Source organism: Oncorhynchus mykiss, chromosome 4, assembly GCF_057628025.1.
Source record: "Oncorhynchus mykiss isolate SJ-2025 chromosome 4, ASM5762802v1, whole genome shotgun sequence".
In the NCBI taxonomy this organism is placed as follows: Eukaryota; Metazoa; Chordata; class Actinopteri; order Salmoniformes; family Salmonidae; genus Oncorhynchus; species Oncorhynchus mykiss.
Window position 1 is genome coordinate 33,719,031 of NC_143025.1, and position 21,198 is coordinate 33,740,228.

At 40.5% G+C, this 21,198-nt stretch overlaps 1 protein-coding gene across 1 annotated transcript; it reads left to right on the forward strand.

Moving 5' to 3' along the window:
* Positions 1–15,519: 15,519 nt before the first annotated feature.
* On the forward strand, positions 15,520–20,980 carry LOC110521719 (large ribosomal subunit protein uL18). The gene is made up of 8 exons (XM_021599522.3): positions 15,520–15,601; positions 16,231–16,300; positions 16,454–16,569; positions 16,954–17,088; positions 17,746–17,948; positions 18,798–18,975; positions 20,373–20,461; positions 20,817–20,980. The coding sequence occupies exons 1-8, from the start codon at positions 15,599–15,601 to the stop codon at positions 20,917–20,919; spliced, it is 897 nt and encodes a 298-aa protein (XP_021455197.1). The 5' UTR covers positions 15,520–15,598; the 3' UTR covers positions 20,920–20,980.
* Positions 20,981–21,198: the final 218 nt, after the last annotated feature.

Here is a 21,198-nt window from a genome sequence, read left to right on the forward strand (position 1 = left end):
CTCGAGTACCCCCAACAGTACAGTTTTGTTGTAGTCCTTCACAACACACCTTATTCAACTCAGTGCAGGTGTGCTTGTCCAGGGTTACAATAAAAACGTGTACTGTTGGGGGTACGCGAGGACCAAGGTTGGAAAACACTGACATTCGCTGATGTTACTGGTTACTGGTTATCTATTCTGTTGCTTAGTCACTTTAACCCTACCTATATGGACATATCTACCTCAATTGTTGCATTGTTGGGAAGGACCCGTAAATATGCATTTCACTGTTAGTCTACACCTGTTCTTTACAAAGCATGTGACAAATAACATTTTATTTGAACCCAGCCAGGGTCTTCTAACACTCTGTCCAAAATGGCACCCTATTCCCTACACAATTAGTGCACTGCTTTTGACCAGAGGCCAATGGGGCTATGGTCAAAAGAGTTCACTATGTAGGGAATAGAGTGCCATTTTGGACAGAGTGTTAGAAGAGGCAGCCTCCCTCTGGGAGCCAAGAGGGGGATGCAAGGGTGCAAGATAAGCTCCCTCAACACATCCCCAATGTGTTATGCCAGGCAGAACTAACCGGTAGGAGAAAAGATTACTCTGAGATTGACATAGAAAGGGAAGGAAGATGAGAGAGAGAGAGAGCAGCCTGTTCCAGGGATTAATGCTTCAGATCGTTTGTGCCGGGTGAACAAACACATATTGTAGTACTGTACAGCGAGAACCTCACCCTTATGTCTCTCTGCTGAGCACCTAAATCAAAAACATTCTGACTGTCGTGGAGGTGTGTCTGTGCACTGGGACATAACAGCGGAGGGGAACACAATTAGAACATGATCTCGCATACAGTGTTTTAATACTAGGAACAACTGGTCCACTGAGATTATGTAAGATTTACTGTCTAAAATCTATAGACCTGTCACAAAAAGAGGAGTAGGCCTATTCTTCTAGCAGGCAACTCACTCGGGCACAGGACCTACTCCAGGAGTAAAGGCGTCTGCATGCTTCCCAGCCTAAATAGTTTGGTACAGTTAGTCCATATATTGTGACGTTTCTGTTCGTTTCGGACTTCGGTGAGGGAGCCGCAGCCCATGCCCTTTCGTCCGTGATTGGTCAACAGTAGGGATTCTTCAATAAAGTCTTTGTTATGAGATGAATGAGAGAGGACTTGTCATGCACATTTTTTATTTTCACTTAAAATTACTGCACCAAACTTAATTAGATGTAAAATTGACCGACTAAGATCTCTCCGGTAAAACCCTCAAAATTAACGATAGATTTCATGAGTTTCTTAGATTAATTATGACTATTTTGAGGGAGTGTATACAGGCTTTGGCGTCTCAAAAAGGACAACTCAAAAAGGACTATTGCGGCTTTATCGTTTTTCAAGCGAAGGTCTTTTAAGGGAGTATGTGAGCACACTCATTCCGTTTGGTGGCAGCAGAACTGAAGCATGCTGACGCCTTAAGCCTATGTGGTTAAAAACCTGATGAAAGGGTTTCTACTAGTGCACAGGTGGTAGGCTACCCATACTGACATTCTTCTCAGCAGCTAGGCCTATGCCTAGTCTGGGTCCCCCCTACATAAATCCTGGTTGGGTGCAGTCTATAATCATTCTCTCTTTTGTTAAGCCAAGGAACAGAGTGGTGAATGAATGGGGGGTTGCATCCCAAATGGCACCCTATTCCCTATATAGTGCACTACTTTTGACCAGGGCCCATGGGGCTCAGGTCAAAAGTATTGCACTATTTAGGGAATAGGGTGCCATTTTGGATGCAGCGAGAGAAGCATTCTGCATGGCTAATGAAAGGCACAGCAAGGCAAGATTGTGAAGTCTGAATAAAAGTGCTTCTTAGCAAAACAGCGTTGCCGGTGAGATCAGCAAACTGAAACTCACCAAGGCCAGCAGCAGTCAAGAGCAATGCATCTCAGTGCAGTGCAGCTGAATAGACAAACCCCGGGAAATGTAGCATGACTAACTCAACTAGGATAAGCCAAATCCAGCTATCAATTAGACTATTTTCCTAATTTGTTATATCCTGTGAATTATGGTAACTTTTTTTCCAATATGTAGGCATGAGGAAAATCAAATCTTTTAATCCATTGCTGTCACTTCTGGGTGAGAAAAGTACAATTGCATCAGCAACAGAACTGGAATATGATTTATCTTGCACCTGCACATAAACATTCTCTCCACACGATAAGAACTCAAATCACAGCATGGCACAGCAGGGAGATTAGAAAACAGAATGTTAATGTGGGCCACCTTCAGAGAACAAGAACATACATTCCATTTGCTGTTGTCTGAGAGACTATGAGAAAGGAGGGCTGCCAGAAAGGGCACACAGTCTGTCAGGCGTGAGAATAAAGGCTTTTCAGTTCACACACAGAAGACATCTCAGATTGGTGCAGTGTACATTCAGCATTATCAATGGCCTTCTTGAGCGTCTTTCCTCAATGGACAATGCAATAAGCGTTATACGGTTAGCTGGGACTCAAATGGAAAACCTAGGCTAGATCATTTACATGTGGCCTACAACAGTATTCCCATGTTGACACCGTGGAAGAGGGCACCTCCTTACAACTTTCAAGAAACACATACAAATACACACAGCACTGAATACATTATCAATGGTGGTGACTCAACTGGTTTTATGACAACAAATATCCACACACTATGATGTTCTTAAGCAAATAAAAATGCCACAGAAACTGAATGGGCAGGTGGTGGAATGTTGCCCTGCTAAATCACTCCATAGGATTCACGTGGAGCCTGCCATACCTGTAGTCTACTCTATATGGTTAGACAATTATGAAGGGGAAGCGCTCTGTCATAAAAACCACCAAAGTGTCTGACAGAGGGCAAGTACAGACAAGCCAGTCCTCCACAAGCCCAGTCTCTCTCAGTGGTGTGATTCGAATCTGAAGTCACACTTCTCCTCCTAGCCAACAAACGATCCAAGAAAACACCAAGAGGTTACATGGCAGGAATGTCTGGCCAGGACTGTGAGACGGAAGAGCAGACCCGGCATGTGACTCTATTACAAAGCGCAAATGTCTAAAACAGGTGTGCCTATGAGGAGTCCAGTGCTAAGGCAGTAGTTTCCTAGTGTTATCAACTAGGCTAGGTAGGTCTAAGATAATAGGGAGCCATTTTTAGTCTGAAGTTGTTCATGGTACAGGAAGAGAAAGAGAAATGTGAGTGTCAGCTAGCTACAGCATTACTAGCCAACACCCATTATAGCAACAGATGACTGCACACCTGGATCAGCAGTTAAGTGGATGAAGTTGAAAGGGGATCTTCAACACTTCTGCATTCCAAATGGCACCCTATTCCCTATAGTACACTACTTTTGGCATAAGGCTCTGGGGTCAAAAATCGTGTACCATAATATAGGGAATAGGGTGCTATTTGGGACGGAGCCATAGAGCTGGGTTCGGGTTGAGGAGGATTCCTGCACAGTGAGAGTGCAGCTAGATGATGATTACTTCCAAGGATCAGATGGAAATGGTGGGGTTTATGGAAACATTTCAGCAGGGATTTCATCCTATGATGAAAAGTCCTTGGTGTGCTTACTTTCAATGAAAAGTAAACAACCTAAGAGGAGGAGAACGGAAAATCTATGCCCTCGGCTGGCCCTACCTACATTGTGTACAGTGAGAAATAACAGTCAAAGAACTGGATGGTTGTACTGTAGGCGGCAAACGTTAGCTATTGTTCTCTCTCTCAGCCAATGACAGGAGTTTGTCAGCCAGTAGCCAGCAGATCTAACCCGCTTGCTTACAGCTGCACTAGGGTCGGACAGCATTGCTGTGTATATTAAGACACAGCAGAGCCGGCGTGTGGGGGCAAAAAATGTATATTAGCATTACTTTAAATTATAGGTATGTACAATCCTGTACTCTGGTTGCGTAAATTGCTGTTTTCACCCAACTCTGTGCCTAATCCACCACGGGTCTTGTGTTCTTGCCCCCACCCTCTGTACTCTGAAACTTGCATGTTCGGAACGAGGTATCTCCGTTTCAAAAAAGTATCTCCTTAACCTCTATTCTAAGAACAAACAGTTCTTAGTACTCACAAGAGAACAGGATATTTGGCCACCTCATCCTGTAGATATTGGTTAGGTTCGACACATTGAGACATTTATGGTGGATTAAGGAAATGTAACAACGTTGGGCTAGATAAGGCAAGCCCCAACTCAGAATTATTGAGCTCTCACTATATCAACTCTATACTTCAGTATAGACAAAGTGGAGTCACAATTCAACGGCTAAAACACGAGACTACAGACAATCACGGACTACAAAAGGAAAACCAGCCACGTCACCGAGGCCAACGTTTTGCTTCCGGAAAGGCTAAACACATTCTTTGCACGCTTTGAGGTTAACACAGTGCCACCGACACGGCCTGCTATACCAAGGGCTGTGGGCTCTCCTCCGTGGCCGACGTGAGTCAAACATTGAAACATGTTAACCCTTGCAAGGCTGCCGGTCCAGACAAGAGGTCGAAAGATTATGATTTTTCAACGCCATAACCGATTATTGGAGGACCAAAAAAAGCAGATACCAATTTCTTTAAAAAATAATAATAATTTAAAAAATATATATATAATATTTTTTTTAAATCGGCCACTTTTTACATATATTTGTAATAATGACAATTACAACAATACTGAATGAACACTTATTTTAACTTTATGTAATACATAAATACATTGTCTCAAATAAATAATGAAACACGTTTAATTTGGTTTAAATAATGCAAAAACAGTGTTGGAGAAGAAAGTAAAAGTGCAATATGTGCCATGTAAAAAAAAGCTAACGTTTAAATTCATATGAAAGCTGGTGGTTCAATATTCCCAGTTCGTCAATATACCCAGTTAAGAATTTTAGGTTGTAGTTATTATAGGACTATTTCTCTCTATACCATTTGTATTTCATATACCTTTGACTTCTGGATGTTCTTATAGGCAATTTAGTATTGCCAGCCTAATCTCCGGAGTTTGCTAGGCTTGAAGTCATAAACAGCGCTGTGCTTCAAGCATTGCGAAGAGCTGCTGGCAAGCGCAGGAAAGTGCTGTTTGAATGAATGCTTATAAGCCTGCTGCTGCCTACCACCGCTCTATCAAATCGTAGACTCAATTATAATATACTAAACACAGAAATATGAGCCTTTGGTCAGTAATATGGTCAAATCCGGAAACTATAATTTAGAAAACAAAACATTTATTATTTCAGTGAAATACAGAACCGTTCCGTATTTTATCGAACGGGTGGCATCCATAAGTCTAAATATTGCTGTTACATTGCACAACCTTCAATGTTACGTCATAATTCTGTACAATTCTGGCAAATTACTTACGGTCTTTGTTAGGAAAAAATGGTCTTCACACAGTTCGCAACGAGCCAGGCGGCCGAAACTGCTGCATATACCCCGATTCTGCTTGCACAGAACGCAAGAGAAGTGACAATTTCCCTAGTTAATATTGCCTGCTAACATGAATTTCTAAATATGCACGTTTAAAAAAAATATCCTTGTGTATTGATTTTAAGAAAGGCATTGATGTTTATGGTTAGGTACATTGGTGCAACGACAATGCTTTTTTCACGAATGTGCTTGTTAAATCATCACCCGTTTGGTAAATTAGGGTGTGATTCGATGATAAATGAACAGGCACCGCATTGATTGCAACGCAGGACAAGCTAGTTAAACTAGTAATATCAACCATGTGTAGTTAACTGGTGATTATGTGAAGATTGATTGTTTTTTATAAGTTTAATGCTAGCTAGCAACTTACCTTGGCTCCTTGCTGCATTCGCGTAACAGGTGGTCAGCCTGCCACGCAGTCTCCTCGTGGAGTGCAATGTCATCGGCATCCAAAAATGCTGATTACCGATTGATATGAAAACTTGAAATCGGCCCTAATTAAATCGGCCAATGTCGATTAATCGGTCGACCTCTAGTCCAGACGGCATCCCTAGCCGTCTCCTCAGAGCATCCGCAGACCAGCTGGCTGGTGTGTTTACGGGCATATTCAATCTCCCTATCAAAGTCTGCTGTCCCCACATGCTTCAAGATGGCCACCATTGTTCCTGTACCCAAGAAAACAAAGGTAACTGGATTTAATGACTATCGCTCTGTAGAACTCAGTGCTGTAATCATGCTTTGAGAGACTAGTAAAGGATTATATCACCTCCACCTTACCTGTCACCCTAGACCCACTTCAATTTTCTTACCGCTCCAATAGTTCCACAGACGATGCAATTGCCATCACACTGCCCTATCCCATCTGGACAAGAGAAATACTTATGTAAGAATGCTGTTTAGTGACTATAGCTCAGCATTCAACACCATAGTACCCTCCAAACTCATCATTAAGCTCGAGGCCCTGGGTCCTACCCCCACCCTGTGCAACTGGGCCCCCAGGTAGGAAACATCACCTCCACTCCGCTGATCCTCAACACTGGGGCCCCACAATGGGCCACCCACACAGACAGCGCGGTGATGAAGGCGCAACAGAGCCTCTTCAACCTCAGGAGACCAAATAGATTTTGTCTGTACATTTTTACAGATGAACAATTTAAAGCATTCTGTCAGGCTATATAACCGTGTGGTAGGGCAACTGCACAGCACGCAACCACAAGGCTCTCCAGAGGGTGGTGCGGTCCAACCAACGCATCACCGGGGGCAAACTACTCGCCCTCCAGGACACCTACAGCTCCCGATGTCACACTAAGGCCAAAAAGATCAAAGGACAACAACCACCTGTTCATGTTCACCCCGCTATCATCCAGAAGGCAAAGTCAGTACAGATGCATCAAAGCTGGGGCAGAGAGACTGAAAAACAGCTTCTATCTCAAGGCCATCAGACTGTTAAACAGCCATCACTAACATAGAAAGGCTGCTGCTTATATGCATAGACTAGGAATCACTGGTCACTTTAAGGAATGGAACACTAGTCACTTTAATAATGTTTACATATATATATATATATATATATATACACATATATATATATATATATATATATATACACACACACATCTCATTTATATACTGTATTCTATGGTATCTTAGTCACTTAATGTTTACATATCTGGCATTACTCATCTCATGTGTATATACTGTTTTCTATACTATTTTACGGTATCTCATTCACTTAATGCTTAGATATCTTGCATTACTCATCTCATATGTATATACTGTTTTTCAAAACTATTCTACTGTATCTTAGTCCGTTCCGCTATGCCATCGCTCGTCCATATGTACATAGTCTTAATTCATTCATACTTAGATGTGTGTATTGGGTATATGTTGTTTAATTTGTTAGATATTACTGCACTGTCAGAACTAGAAGCACAAGCATTTCACTACACCCGCAATAACATCGGTTAACCTCTCTGGGATATGTGGGACGGTAGCGTCCCACCTGGCCAACACCCAGTGAAAATGCAGAGCGCCAAATTCAAATAAATTACTATAAAAATTCAACTTTGAAATCACACATTGAATATACCAAATTAAAGCTACACTTGTTGTGAATCCAGCCAACATGTCAGATTTCAAAAAGGCTTTTTGGCGAAAGCATAAGATGCTATTATCTGATGATAGCACAACAGTAAACAAAGAGAGAAAGCATATTTCAACCCTGCAGGCGCTACACAAAACGCAGAAATAAAATATAAATCATGCCTTACCTTTGACGAGCTTCTTTTGTTGGCACTCCAATATGTCCCATAAACATCACAAATGGTCCTTTTGTTCGATTAATTCAGTCGATATATATCCAAAATGTCCATTTACTTGGCGCGTTTGATCCAGAAAAACACAGCTTCCAATTTGCGCAATGTTTACAGGTAACTTTTGAGATATTTTGTAGTGACTTTGCAAAACATTTCAAACTACTTTTGTAATACAACTGTAGGTATTTTTAAACGTTAATAATCGATCAAATTGTATACGGGACTATCTGTGTTCAATACAGGAAGACAACAAACTAACGCAACCTTTCTGGTCTTGCGCAACTCTCAAACAGTACACATAACGTGACAGTCATTCAAGATGGCCGTACTACTTCATTACACAAAGGAATAACCTGAACCAATTTCTAAAGACTGGTGACATCCAGTGGAAGCGGAAGGAACTGCAAACAAGTCCCTTAGAAATCTAGTTTCCCAATGAAAACTCATTGAATAGACAGTGACCTCAAAAAAATTCTGAATGATTTGTCCTCAGGGTTTTGCCTGCTACATAAGTTATGTTATACTCACAGACATGATTCAAACAGTTTTAGAAACTTCAGTGTTTTCTATCCAAATAATATGCATATCTTATATTCTGGGGATGAGTAGCAGGAAGTTGAAATTGGGCACGCTATTTATCAAAAAGTGAAAATCCCTATCCATTTAGGGTTTACGTATAATTTATGTATGAGTGAACCTTATATTTTTGAGATGTGAATACCAGGTATGTCTACTTCACCATCCGCCCATTTTATTGGTAAACTACAAGGTAGTGTTAACTTACCCTACATGATTCATCTCATATGCATACGTATATACTGTACTCTATATCATCGACTGTATCCTTATGTAATACATGTATCACTAGCCACTTTAAACTATGCCACTTTGTTTACATACTCATCTCATTTGTACATACTGTACTCGATACCATCTACTGTATCTTGCCTATGCTGCTCTGTACCATCACTCATTCATATATCCTTATGTACATATTCTTTATCCCCTTACACTGTGTACAAGACAGTAGTTTTGGAATTGTTAGTTAGATTACTTGTTATTACTGCATTGTCGGAACTAGAAGCACAAGCATTTCGCTACACTCGCATTAACATCTGCTAACCATGTGTATGTGACAAATAAAATTTGATTTGACATTGTCTTTTAAACAATCCAATACGTAATATGGTATACTTGTCATAATTAGGTTTTAGTCCAGCTAGGCTAGAAAAGTGATCAAGATCTTCAATGAGACTGTATAGGTATCCAGATTACGGACTTAAGAAAAAACTAGTCATCGCATACATTGACACTTGTTTTTAATCTTTTTGATTTCTAAACAAGCCAACCTTAAAACCAACTGCAGCATTACCACAAAAATGGAGGCAAGTGGAAAAAGGAGAAGGTAGGGAACTTGTTTGCCTGCCATATATTAAATATACAAATTGGCTTAAAATAATTGGCATGAATAGAGATAGATACACCAGTTTCATTTGAGGACAAAAATGTTGACAGCTGCGTCATACAGGTTGCAAAATAGATGGGAAGAGATTTTCAAAGTACTGATTCTATGGCACATGGTTAATGAACTGGTACAAAAAACTAGACTTGATTCAACACTGAGTCTTTCCATTTAAATTATTATATACACAATTCTTGCCACTAACATAATTATATATATATATATAAGCAAAATCTAAAGAGCTGAGATTTTATTTATATATATATATATATAGATTTTGCTGTGAAGAAACAGAATAACTAGATCATATATTCTGGTATTGCCCCTATGTAGCTTGTTTCTGGTCACAGGTCCAGGAACAGTTTATAAAATGTTTAAATAAAATCGCAACATGCACTTAAAATTAACCTTACAAATAGCAGTGTTGGGTGATTTGGAAAGCCATAGTCAGTCAATAAATAATATAATAATACTTGTAAGAAAGGTTTATCTTTAGCTCACAATCTGTGGATATTATATAATTAGAAAATGTAAAAAATGTATGTAAAACAACACAGTACATTTGAAAAATTTGGCACATGGAAACCAAACGAGGATGGTCTATAGCGATAGGTGGGATGGGCCGTGAGCGGTTTAGGGTTGGGATTAAAGAGCTTATGTTTGGTAATGTATTATTGTTATGTGATTGTTTTATATAAAAGTACCATGTATGTAAAATGTATGTAGTTTACATACACTTAGGTTGGAGTCATTAAAACTCGCTTTTCAACCACTCCACAAATTTCTTGATAACAAACTATAGTTTTGGCAAGTCGGTTAGGAGAGCTACTTTGTGCACGACTCAAGTAATTTTTCCAACAATTGTTTAGACAGATTATTTCACTTATAATTCACTGTATCACAATTCCAGTGGGTCACTGTGCCTTTAAACAGCTTGGAAAATTCCAGAAAATTGTGTCATGGCTTTAGAAGCTTCTGATAGGCTAATTGACATACCTGTGGATGTATTTCAAGGCCTACCTTCAAGCTCAATGCCTCTTTGCTTGACATCATGGGAAAATCAAAAGAAATCAGCCAAGACCACAGAATAACAAAATTGTAGACTTCCACAAGTCTGGTTCATCCTTGGAAGCAATTTCCAAACACCTGAAAGTACCACATTCACCTGTACAAACAATAGCATGCAAATATAAACACCATGGGACCATGCAGCCGTCATACCGCTCAGGAAGGAGACGCGTTCTGTCTCCTAGAGATGAACGTCCTTTGGTGCCAAAAGTTCAAATCAATCCCAGAACAGCTGGAGGAAACAGGTACAAAAGTATCTATATCCACAGTAAAACGAGTCCTATATCGACAAGCCGAAGAACACCACCCCAACCATGAAGCACAGGGGTGGAAGCGTGTGTGAGCAAGGAGGCCTACAAACCTGACTCCTTTACACCAGCTCTGTCAGGAGGAATGGGCCAAATTTGACTCAACTTATTGTGGAAAGCTTGTGGAAGGCTACCCAAAACATTTGACCCAAGTTAAACAATTTAAAGACAATGCTACCAAATACCAATTGAGTGTATGTAAACTTCTGACACACTGGGAATGATGAAAGAAATAAAAGCTTAAATAAATCACTCTCGACTATAATTCTGACATTTCACATTCTTAAAATAAAGTGGTGATCCTAACTGACCTAAGACAGGGAATTTTTACTAGGATTAAATGTCAGGAATTGTGAAATACTGAGTTGAAATGTAGTTGGCTAAGGTGTATGTAAACTTCCGACTTCAACTGTATATGTAGAATAAATGCTGTAAAAAACAAACAAGATATGTGTCCCCCGAAGAGGGGGGGTGGGGTGGATTGGTTAATAAAAAATATGAATAAATAAGAAAGGCGCCTTATGTGAAAGATGACAAACAGTGACATATTGATCCCATATTGATCTTTCACACAATCAGGCTAACTGGTGTGAAAGGGCTAACTAGTTAGCAGTGTGCGCTAGTAGTGTTTCAATCGGTGATGTCACTCGGTCTGAGACATTGAAGTGGTTGTTTTACTAGCTCTACAAAGACTGCTTCAGTTGTGGATGTGTTCAGAGGGTCCCTGGCTCTATCCCAGGTTGGGATAGAAGCAATACTTTTACACAATCTGTACTGCAAGTAGGCTAATTGTAGGTCTACTATGGAAACAGATAAATGAAGCTGTCAACTCAGCAATTCACAGGTTTCAGATTTCACCCCTTTTTAATGTTTTTTAAAGTCAAACTAATAGAACAATAACAAAATATGATGTTAAGTCCATAAGAACACTTAATTAAAAACCACTAGGAGACCACTTTTGAGGTCTGGGAAAAACCTAGGATTTTTTGTGTGTGTGTGTGTAGTTACCCTTTAATTCATGTACCCAGGCACCTAGCACTGTTGTTTGGTTAGCAATGTTTCTGTAGCACAAAAAAAATGGCTTTCCTGCCTTGATTGATTGAAACCTGGACGGAGTAGAGGGATTTATGTTTATAGAACAGTACCGCAATTCAGAATCAATTCACGTTTAGATGGAGTATTTGGCTGTTATAGCTTCCAGAGTCAATTCGCCCTTTAAACAGAACATGCAAGGTCCTTGGACTAAGGAGTAATGTTAGGCTCCTTTCGTCCAATATTGGGCTCGTCCGAACCTAGTGCAGCTGTAAGTAAACGGATCAGATCAGCCAGGTACTGTTCATTTGAAGAACTCACCTGGAAACTGACTGGTGCTGGACTTGAAACAGATTAATTTAAAACTACATCAGCTATCTTGAAAGTAACTTAAAACGATAAGCAAAAAAACGGTTCTCCTTCAACCATTGTGACTACAAATGTAACTAGCTACAGTAACAACATGTAACAAGCAACAGTAACTGAAGTGTTTATAACGGGTGTTGTTTGAAGTATCTGATGAGGTGTGAGTTTTGTTTGCTGTCCACATACGTAACCGTTACTTTCTGAAGTTCCTTGGCTGGCTACAGGAAATAGTTTGCATGCAGTTTAGCTAACTAGCGATGTATTATGAGTTCATGAACAAACAGCTTATTAGCTATGGAAGTTGCTAGTTAGTTAGCTACGCTAGGTAGCTAACCAGTTAGCTAATGCAGTTTACATGATTAGCCAGCAAGTTAGCTAACTAACGTTATTTAGTGACATAAAAAGCTAACTGAATTACAGAACCGTCTCAAGCGACCTACAGTACCAGACGCATGATTAACTCCAGACTATTTCCAAACACTGTAGCTAGCTAGCTAACATGAAACCTATCCGGCTGGAGAGGAAAAGTAGCTTGACAACTATTAACGTTAGCTAGCAACAGCTCCTTGCTCTCACAAAAAAAAACGGAACCGTACTTACCTTGCCTGGAAGCCTTTTCAATCCTCAGAGATCAATATGAACTTTCCATGGACCAAAGTACAACTGCACAGTCTTGCGCAATTGAACTGTAAGGAGTTCAACAGCCAGGTTTCAGATTTTATTTAATGCCGAGTGTTAGTTTGCTTGTTAGCTGCCGCTAGCTGATTTCACCACCAGGCAACAGCTCCACCGTCCAGCCCATCGAGCCGAATACGTGTAGCCTACACAAATCCACAGCCCGCTCGTGCCAACAAAAGGGCAGCTCCAATGTTTACATCCACTGTACAGAGCATGCGTCACGTCAGTCGACCTCAAAAACCTAACAACTGAAAAAAATAGTACACTACTGCTATCTACTGTTTATTGTATTGCCCTACACTTAGCTACATAAACTTCGTTAGCTTTTTGGCCTCTTCATAAACTCCATTAGCTAGCCCTATAGGTTTTTGAAAAATGATGCAAGTTCATGTCAGCCATTTCTTATCAGCACACAAGCTAAAACACTATCAGATAATATAGTAGACCCATTGGATAATTCTGTATCAGTTTTAATCTCATAAAAAGTTTTCTTAACATATATTTGCTCTGTAAAACAGTATGTTCCTATTAGCTGTAGTCTACTAAAGTCAAGAGTAACTACAAAGAACTGGAAGCCAATCACTACAGCACAAACTCACCTGAGGCTAACTGTCTCTGACAACAGTATCAATTCCACAGGACGTTTTGGAATTTTGCTGCCCGGAGTAGATCACAGCAAACATCCCACACTCAGAGTGGGTGACAGAGAGACAATGTCAATCAGAAAATGTCAATATAAAGGTTCACGATCAGCTGTCCAGCTCAGACTAAAGAAGCACTTAAGCCTTTTCTAAGACAGGTGAGAATGAGGTGAATGGCAGAGCTGACTTTTTTTGATCCACACTTGAACAAAATGTCATCAAACAAACTTTTCTGGTTTTACGTGGAAGTACTTACATAAATATCATATTTCTTATGTTAGCCACACCCTTGTCTGTCCTAAAAAAAAATGTCTGACGTATGACTCTTGCCTACGCCATACATGCACAGTATGTCTGTTATGGACTGACAATAGATACAGTACAAACCACATACTATAACAGAAAAAACACCCATTTGACGACACTTGTATGTTCTGTACAAAAACCCTTTGGGTTTATTAAAATGTTCCTATCTCAAAACGTAGATACCTTACAATAAGGAAAACAAAATTCAGTAAATTGTGCCATTAGAAAGTATTCACACCCCTTGACTTTTTCCACATTTTGTTACGTTACAGCCTGAATTTAAAATTGGTTAAAAATGAAAAGCTGAAATGTCTTAAGTCAATAAGTATTCAACCCCTTTGTTATGGTAAGCCTAAATAAGTTCAGGAGTAAATATTTGCTTAACAATTCACATAATAAGTTGCATGGACTCACTCTATGTGCAATAAGAGTGTTTAACATGATTTTTGAATGACTCCCTCATCTCTGTACCCCACACATACAATTATCTATAAGGCCCCTCAGACGAGCAGTGAATTTCAAACACAGATTCAACCACATAGACCAGGGAGGTTTTTGGATGCCTCACAAAGAAGAGCACTTATTGGTAGATGGGTACATTTTTTAAAATGTATATCCCTTTGAGCACGATGAAGTTATTAATTACACTTTGGATGGTGTATCAATACACCTAGGCACTTTAAAGATACAGGCATCCTTCCTAACACAGGTGCTGGAGAGGAAGGAACTCGCTCAGGGATTTCACCATGAGGCCAATGGTGACTTTAAAACAGGTACGGAGTTTAATGGCTGTGATAGGAAAAAACTGAGGATGGTTCAACAACATTGTAGTTACTCCACAATACTAACCAAATTGACAGAATGAAAAGAAGGAAGCTTGTTAAGAATATTTGCATCCTGTTTGCAACAACACACTAAAGTAATACTGCAAAAAATGTGGCAAAGCAATTAACCTTTTGTCCTGAATACAAAGTGTTATGTTTGGGGCAAATCCAATACAACACATTACTGAGTACCACTCTTCATATTTCCAAGCATAGTGGTGGCTGCATCATGTTATGGTTATGCTTGTAATCGTTAAGGACGGGGGAGGTTTTCAGGATAAAAAATAAATGGAATGGAGCTGAGCACAGGCAAAATCCTACAGGAAAACCTGGTTCAGTCTGCTTTCCACCACACTGGGAGATGATTTCATCTTTCAGCAGGACAATTACCTAAAACAAATGGCAAAATCTACAATGGAGTTGCTTACTAAGAAGTTCCTGAGTGGTAGAGTTACAATTTTGACTTAAATCTGCTTGAAAATCTATGGCAAGACCTGAAAGTGGTTGTCTAGCGATGATCAACAACCAATTTGATAGAGCTTGAATTATTTTTTTTAACAATAATGGGCCAATTTTGCACAATCCAGGTGTGGAAAGCTCTTAGAGACTTACCCAGAAAGACTCATAGCTGTAATCACTTCCAAATGTGATTCTCACATGTATTGACTCAGGGGGTTGAATACTTATCTAATCAAGATATTTATATTTTACAAATGTTAAAATGTTTCTTCAACTAAGAGTAGTATTTTGTGTAGATCGTTGGCAAAAAAAATACATTGAAATCCATTTAATCCCACGTTTTAACACAACAAAATGCCCAAAAAGTCAAGGGGTGTGAATACTTTCTGAAGACATGCACACACAGCATGGTACAGTCACAAAATGATGTCATTTGTGTTGTAGGAAGGTTTATTACAACCCCACAAAGAAAAATCACATAGTGATACAAATTTTTGATCACGTACTCTTTCTTGTTTGAGCCATTTTATCAGCTGGTCTTGTCGTTGTTCGTTTTGTACAGTAGAGGGCAGTGCAGAATTTTCCCTAATTTTCTTCTACATCCGGCGACGCGCTATTTACGGAACATGCGCATTGCAAACTTCCTTTTTTCTAGTGCAGCGGAGTGAAATCCCCAGTCTTTGACTCCAGGCTCCTGGCTAAGGAGACAGAAAAGGCTGCAAAATGGTTAGTAAATTGCCAAAATACATTCCTACATACATGTGTTAGACATCAACGTGTGTTGTCTGCAATCACATGTTTTTATGGTTTTGAAACTCCTTGGATGAAGATGGATTCTGTCCGGCTGCCCGGCTACTGTTCACCGGGGTCTATCAAACGTGGCCTAATGGCCGCCTTCACGATTTAATGTTTCTTGTAGCGCTGTGGAGATATTCTTACCTATGTGTTACTGCAAAGGCACGGCTGGCTAACATTGTTAGGCTAGTTAGCTGTTACTATCAGCGATGACAGGCCCAATATTCAGTGCAACATAATGTCTGATCGCTTTGGCCACAAAGTATACTTTAAGTGCAGCATGTGTAATGTTAGGGATACGTCGTGTGTTGACAAGTAGCTGGCTAGTTGACACATGCAAGCTACCTTGGGCGGCAGGTAGGCTAGTGGTTAGAGCGTTGGGTCAGTAAGCGAAAGGTTGCTTGCTCGAATCCTCGACCTGACAAGGTAAAAATCTGTCGTTCTTCCCCTGAACAAGGCAGTTAACCCACTCTGCCCCGGTAGGCCGTCATTGTAAATAAGAATGTCTTCTGAACTTAACTATTTAAATAAAAAATAAGCTAAACTGTCTTCTCCCATAGGGTTTTGTGAAAGTGGTGAAGAATAAGTCGTACTTCAAGAGATACCAGGTCAAATTCAGGAGGAGGAGAGGTAAGACTGGTTTTAGGACTTAAGATTCAAGTAGAAAGAGTCTAAACTTGAAAATTCCATGACTGTCTTGATCTTTAATTTCACACTAAAGACCATATTCATTCCACTGATGCACCGCCACCTGACTGACTTGGGTATCCTTGTTGTGCTTAGAGGGAAAGACCGACTACTTTGCCCGTAAGCGCCTGGTCATCCAAGATAAGAACAAGTACAACACACCCAAGTACAGGATGATCGTCCGCTTCTCCAACCGGGATATCGTCTGCCAGGTAAGATGGGATTCACATGAGAAAATATAGCTGGAATTACCACAATGGACAAAGAACTTATGGCCACATACTCCTTCTCCAATCCCAGATACGTAGCTAATAATTTAGCAGGAGCTTTTAGCCTAAACATTTTATTTTTGACAATTATTAATGTGGCCCATGTTAGTCAAACCCACAACTCTGTTGCCACCTGAGTACTATGCTTTAGTCCAGTTGGACCGGCAGTCTCAACTTCAGCTATATTGTCCCTATCATTCCCACATGACCCATGTGGTAACAATGATCAAGGAGGTAATGGGAAATGTCCCATGCCATGAGGGATTGACTGATGGGCCATGCGATTATGCCTTGATTTTCTCATGCTTGCTTGTGTATTTGCTCTAGATTGCCTACGCCAAGATTGAGGGGGACATGATCGTGTGCGCCGCCTACTCCCACGAGCTACCCAAGTACGGGATCGCCGTAGGACTAACTAACTACGCAGCAGCCTACTGCACTGGTCTGCTGCTGGCCCGCAGGGTAAGATTAGCTCTCATATACCTCCACTTTGACCTGATGGCGGCTGCTTTAGTTTTCAGGACTGGGTCTTATTAGCTAATGCGTATTCTATGTTTCTACCCTGTTGGAGTTTGTGAAAAGTCATAATTTCACTTGAGTACCCTTTCCTCAAACCTCATTTAGTCTTCAATGCCTTGAAGTATGATGGATGCTGTATGAACAGTTTGTGCTCAAATTGCTAAGCTATTGAAAGAACTGAGTTGTGTTCTCGCTTGCACAAAATTGTTGTGTATTAGAGATTACATGATTTTGTGTAAGACATGAGAGAAAGAAGCATGTCTGTTCTAAATCTGAATTATCAAACAATCCTTTTGAAGGCGACCCTGCTTTTCTTCTGTTTTCTCACTGTAAACAATTGGCAGTTGGTCAGTCAAAAAGCAGTCTGTCAGTTTTATTTTCACTTGTTTAATGTGTTGCTTCAGAATCAGCTTTTGTATTTACTTTGTGGTTTGTCAGTGCAGCAGATTTGTTTAAAATGGACTTATGACTGCGACATGAGTGGGTGCCTTGCCTCTTTAGCCACCTGTGGTAGAGTTTTCGCTCAGCAAGAAACCATGTAGTCAGCTTGTTTTAATAATACAACAGATTTCTCTAATCCCTTTTGTCTTTCCACTCTAGCTGCTGAACAAGTTTGGCCTGGACAAGGTGTACGAGGGCCAGGTAGAGGTGACTGGAGATGAGTTCAACGTAGAGAGTATTGATGGTCAGCCAGGTGCGTTCACCTGCTATCTAGATGCAGGGCTCGCCAGAACCAGCACTGGCAACAAGGTGTTCGGGGCCCTGAAGGGGGCTGTGGATGGAGGCCTGTCCATCCCTCACAGGTAATTACACTTCTGTGCGTTAGGAACACATTGCTGTAGCCAGGAGTACATGTGCTGTCCATAATCTTATTCATTGTGATTTTAAAAGGCAAAACTGATCATAGATTAGTGTTTTTACTCTTGATGCATACTGCCACAGGTCCCAGGTTGGTTTGTGCCATTTTTATGTACATCACAAACAGATCTGTGACCAGGCTAGTATTTCGGGAAGTTATCAGGATCGATATTTTGTTTGATACACTCAAGACTGAGCAAATTGAAGTTCCTTCATTTTTGATGTAAAATGTCCTGTTTCAAGATGTTGCTCAGAGCAATATGATTCATTGGTTTACCATCCAAATGTGTTAAATGCACAGAGATTGAGGGCTCTAGTGTCTGTATTAGCATGGGTAGTGCCATTGAGGGCTTTTGACTTCCTATGGGTTAAGGAAGGATCACACAATTCCATCACCAGGAGGGATCCGTGAGGAATTATACTTGTGAGGAAACGTTCTATAACTGCAGGTGGCAGTAAATTGGCAACCTTAGCTTTTTACCTGTTCAAACAACACATTCTAGGTGGCAGTGTGCACCCTTTCGGTTTGTTTGCCAACTCAGTAAAAGGTAAATTGACTACCTCAAAATGGAGATGCCCATGCTTTTACGCCGTAATAGGAAAGATGCAATTGTGCCAATGTCTAAGTGTGGTTATTTCCTTGGAATTCTGCAAGAAGTCATTTTTATATGGCTTTAGTGGAACTATTCGGCCTTGGTGCTGACAATCTTCAGGAAAAGCGCCATTGATAATATTGAATGAGCCTGGTTGTTCGATAGCCTCTTTCAGTCTGATATTGTTGTTTGCCCCCCCAGCACTAAGCGCTTTCCTGGGTATGATGCTGAGAGCAAAGAGTTCAATGCGGAGGTTCACCGCAAGCACATCATGGGCGTCAATGTGTCAGAGTATATGAGCTACCTGATGGAGGAAGATGAGGATGCGTACAAGAAGCAGTTCTCCCGCTTCATCAAGAATGGCGTTGTCCCTGACAAGGTAAGTTCAAAGTTCACCCTGAACCCATTGTGGTGATGAATGGGGAGATTCCTGCCAATACCTGGCTCTATTAGTTCCCTTACACAAGTGTTTCTGAACCCCAGTACCCCCGACAGTACACATTTTGTTTTAGCAATCGGACAAACTCCTGATTCAACTGAAGGCTTGATTAGTTGACAAATTGAATCAGCTGTGCTTGTTTGGGGCTACAACAGGAACGTGTGTTAGCGGTACTTAAGGACTGGAGTTGGGAAACTGCTTCACACCACTGCTAGATGGTATCTGGTTTTCACTGAACCTGAGTGGGTAGTAACTACTGTTCTGTTAAATTGTTAGACCTCATGCTTGTAAGCATACTGGGGGGTCATATCAGCTTCTCCACAAATAAATTCTGAAGGGAATGTTATGCTGAATCCCAAAACAGTTCCCTTCCCCTCGGCTCTCCATTTACGGGGGGCCTCTGCCATATGCAAAAGTGTCCCAAAGGGAGGAGTAATTGTAGGGGCCAACATGAGCCTCCAATGGTGGCTTCAACAAAGCCAGCAAGGCTGCCAGGTTGAGAGCAAAGTCCTATGCCAACACTCACTGAGATGTTTGGAGTTTGTGCAATTTCATGTGAAGGAATGGGGTGTGCCTAATTATGTTACATGCATGGCCGGCCTTTTTCGAGGCTTGACAAGCCTATCAAATGAAGTGCCCACCAAATAAAAATTTGAATGTAAAATAACAGGAGAAATGTGTTAATTTGAATTGAATGCTTGTTTTATTTAAACGTGGAACATGAATTGCATAATTCAAGTCAGGTGTGTCCTGAAGTAATGGGTCAATTTAATCCTCATCACTTTGGAAGTTGCCCTTGGTGTTGTCAGCCACGTGTGACAACTGAGTGCACCAACAGCGAGTTGGTCCCTGGTTTGGGGTTAAGCGTTTACTTAAACTGTCACCATATTGCTCCCAACTATCCACTGCTCTCTGATCTACAGAAGTGACTAGCGGTCGATTTGGATTTCAGAGTAGGAACTGTGCTGCTTGATGATGAAACATTTGATGCTGAGCGAATTGTAGTTGGTCCTTCATTTGCCCAGGTTGATGTAATCAACGTTTCAAGACGGGGCTGAGAGCAGCACAGTTCATTAGTTTGTCATACATGTGCTAGAATAAAAATGCAACTGAAAATACAAAATGTCATCACCTCATTTCTATCATTTGGATGTATAAATATTTAAACTAAGGGTAGAGTATAAACTATACTGAGTTAAACTTGCATGGTTTAGTATTAAAAATGGGAAGTAGATTTTTGGCTATTCAGTAGGAGCCTTTACGGTTGTGTGTATTTGATTGCTGGAATTGGCATTTACCCACATTATACTAATTTGTTTGCCACACTTGTCCTGCAGGTTGAGGAAATGTACAAAAAGGCACACGCTGGCATTCGTGAGAACCCAGTCCATGAAAAGAAACCTAAGAAAGAAGTCAAGAAGAAGAGGTGAGTTGATGAGCAGTTTTGGCTATTTTCTATTGGAAATGCAGTGCCACTGCATTGTTGCTATTCATGTTATACATCTATAACCTGATAGCAAACTTGCCTAGATGATCACGAACCTAATCAGTGTCAATTCTATTTAATTCTGGAAGTAAACAAATTCCGTTTCCACTCTACCTTTGACATTGTTTACTTACTGAATGGAAATCAAATTATAACCCCCCCCCTAGTCATTTTCCTTCAGTATTTTAAAGCAGTTCACTGATGTGACAGCCACCCCCTTCATATTTCCTGACACTGTAAAAATCGAATTGTTAACATGTAATTCTGAAATCTATCCTCCCTGTTTGGTCACCAGGTGGAACCGTGCCAAGCTCTCTCTGGCCCAGAGGAAAGACCGCGTTGCCCAGAAGAAGGCCAGCTTCCTCCGGGCTCAGGAACAGGAGGCTGCCGACAGCTAAACTCTCTGGTCTAAATGATGGAGCAACAATGCTTTGTTATAATAAATATATTGGAAAAGAATGCAGCCTCTGTTATTTGTGCATGTTTATTTATAGACGCTTCGATGAAAGTATAAAAATGACTTTCAAGTTACCCATACTGTTTTAAAAGTGGTTGAGATTGTATAGAATATATATATTCTATACAATCTCAACCACTTTTAAAACAGTATGGGTAACTTGAAAGTTACATTGAGAACCCTAAAATATATATTAGGGTTCTCGAGCTTCTTTTTTAGG

Excerpts from the sequence above, each read along its gene's own strand:
- LOC110521719 (XM_021599522.3), top strand. Across the intron at positions 16,301-16,453 it reads CAAATTCAGGAGGAGGAGAG|AGGGAAAGACCGACTACTTT; the intron begins GTAAGACTGGTT and ends TGTTGTGCTTAG. Across the intron at positions 17,089-17,745 it reads GTCTGCTGCTGGCCCGCAGG|CTGCTGAACAAGTTTGGCCT; the intron begins GTAAGATTAGCT and ends TTTCCACTCTAG.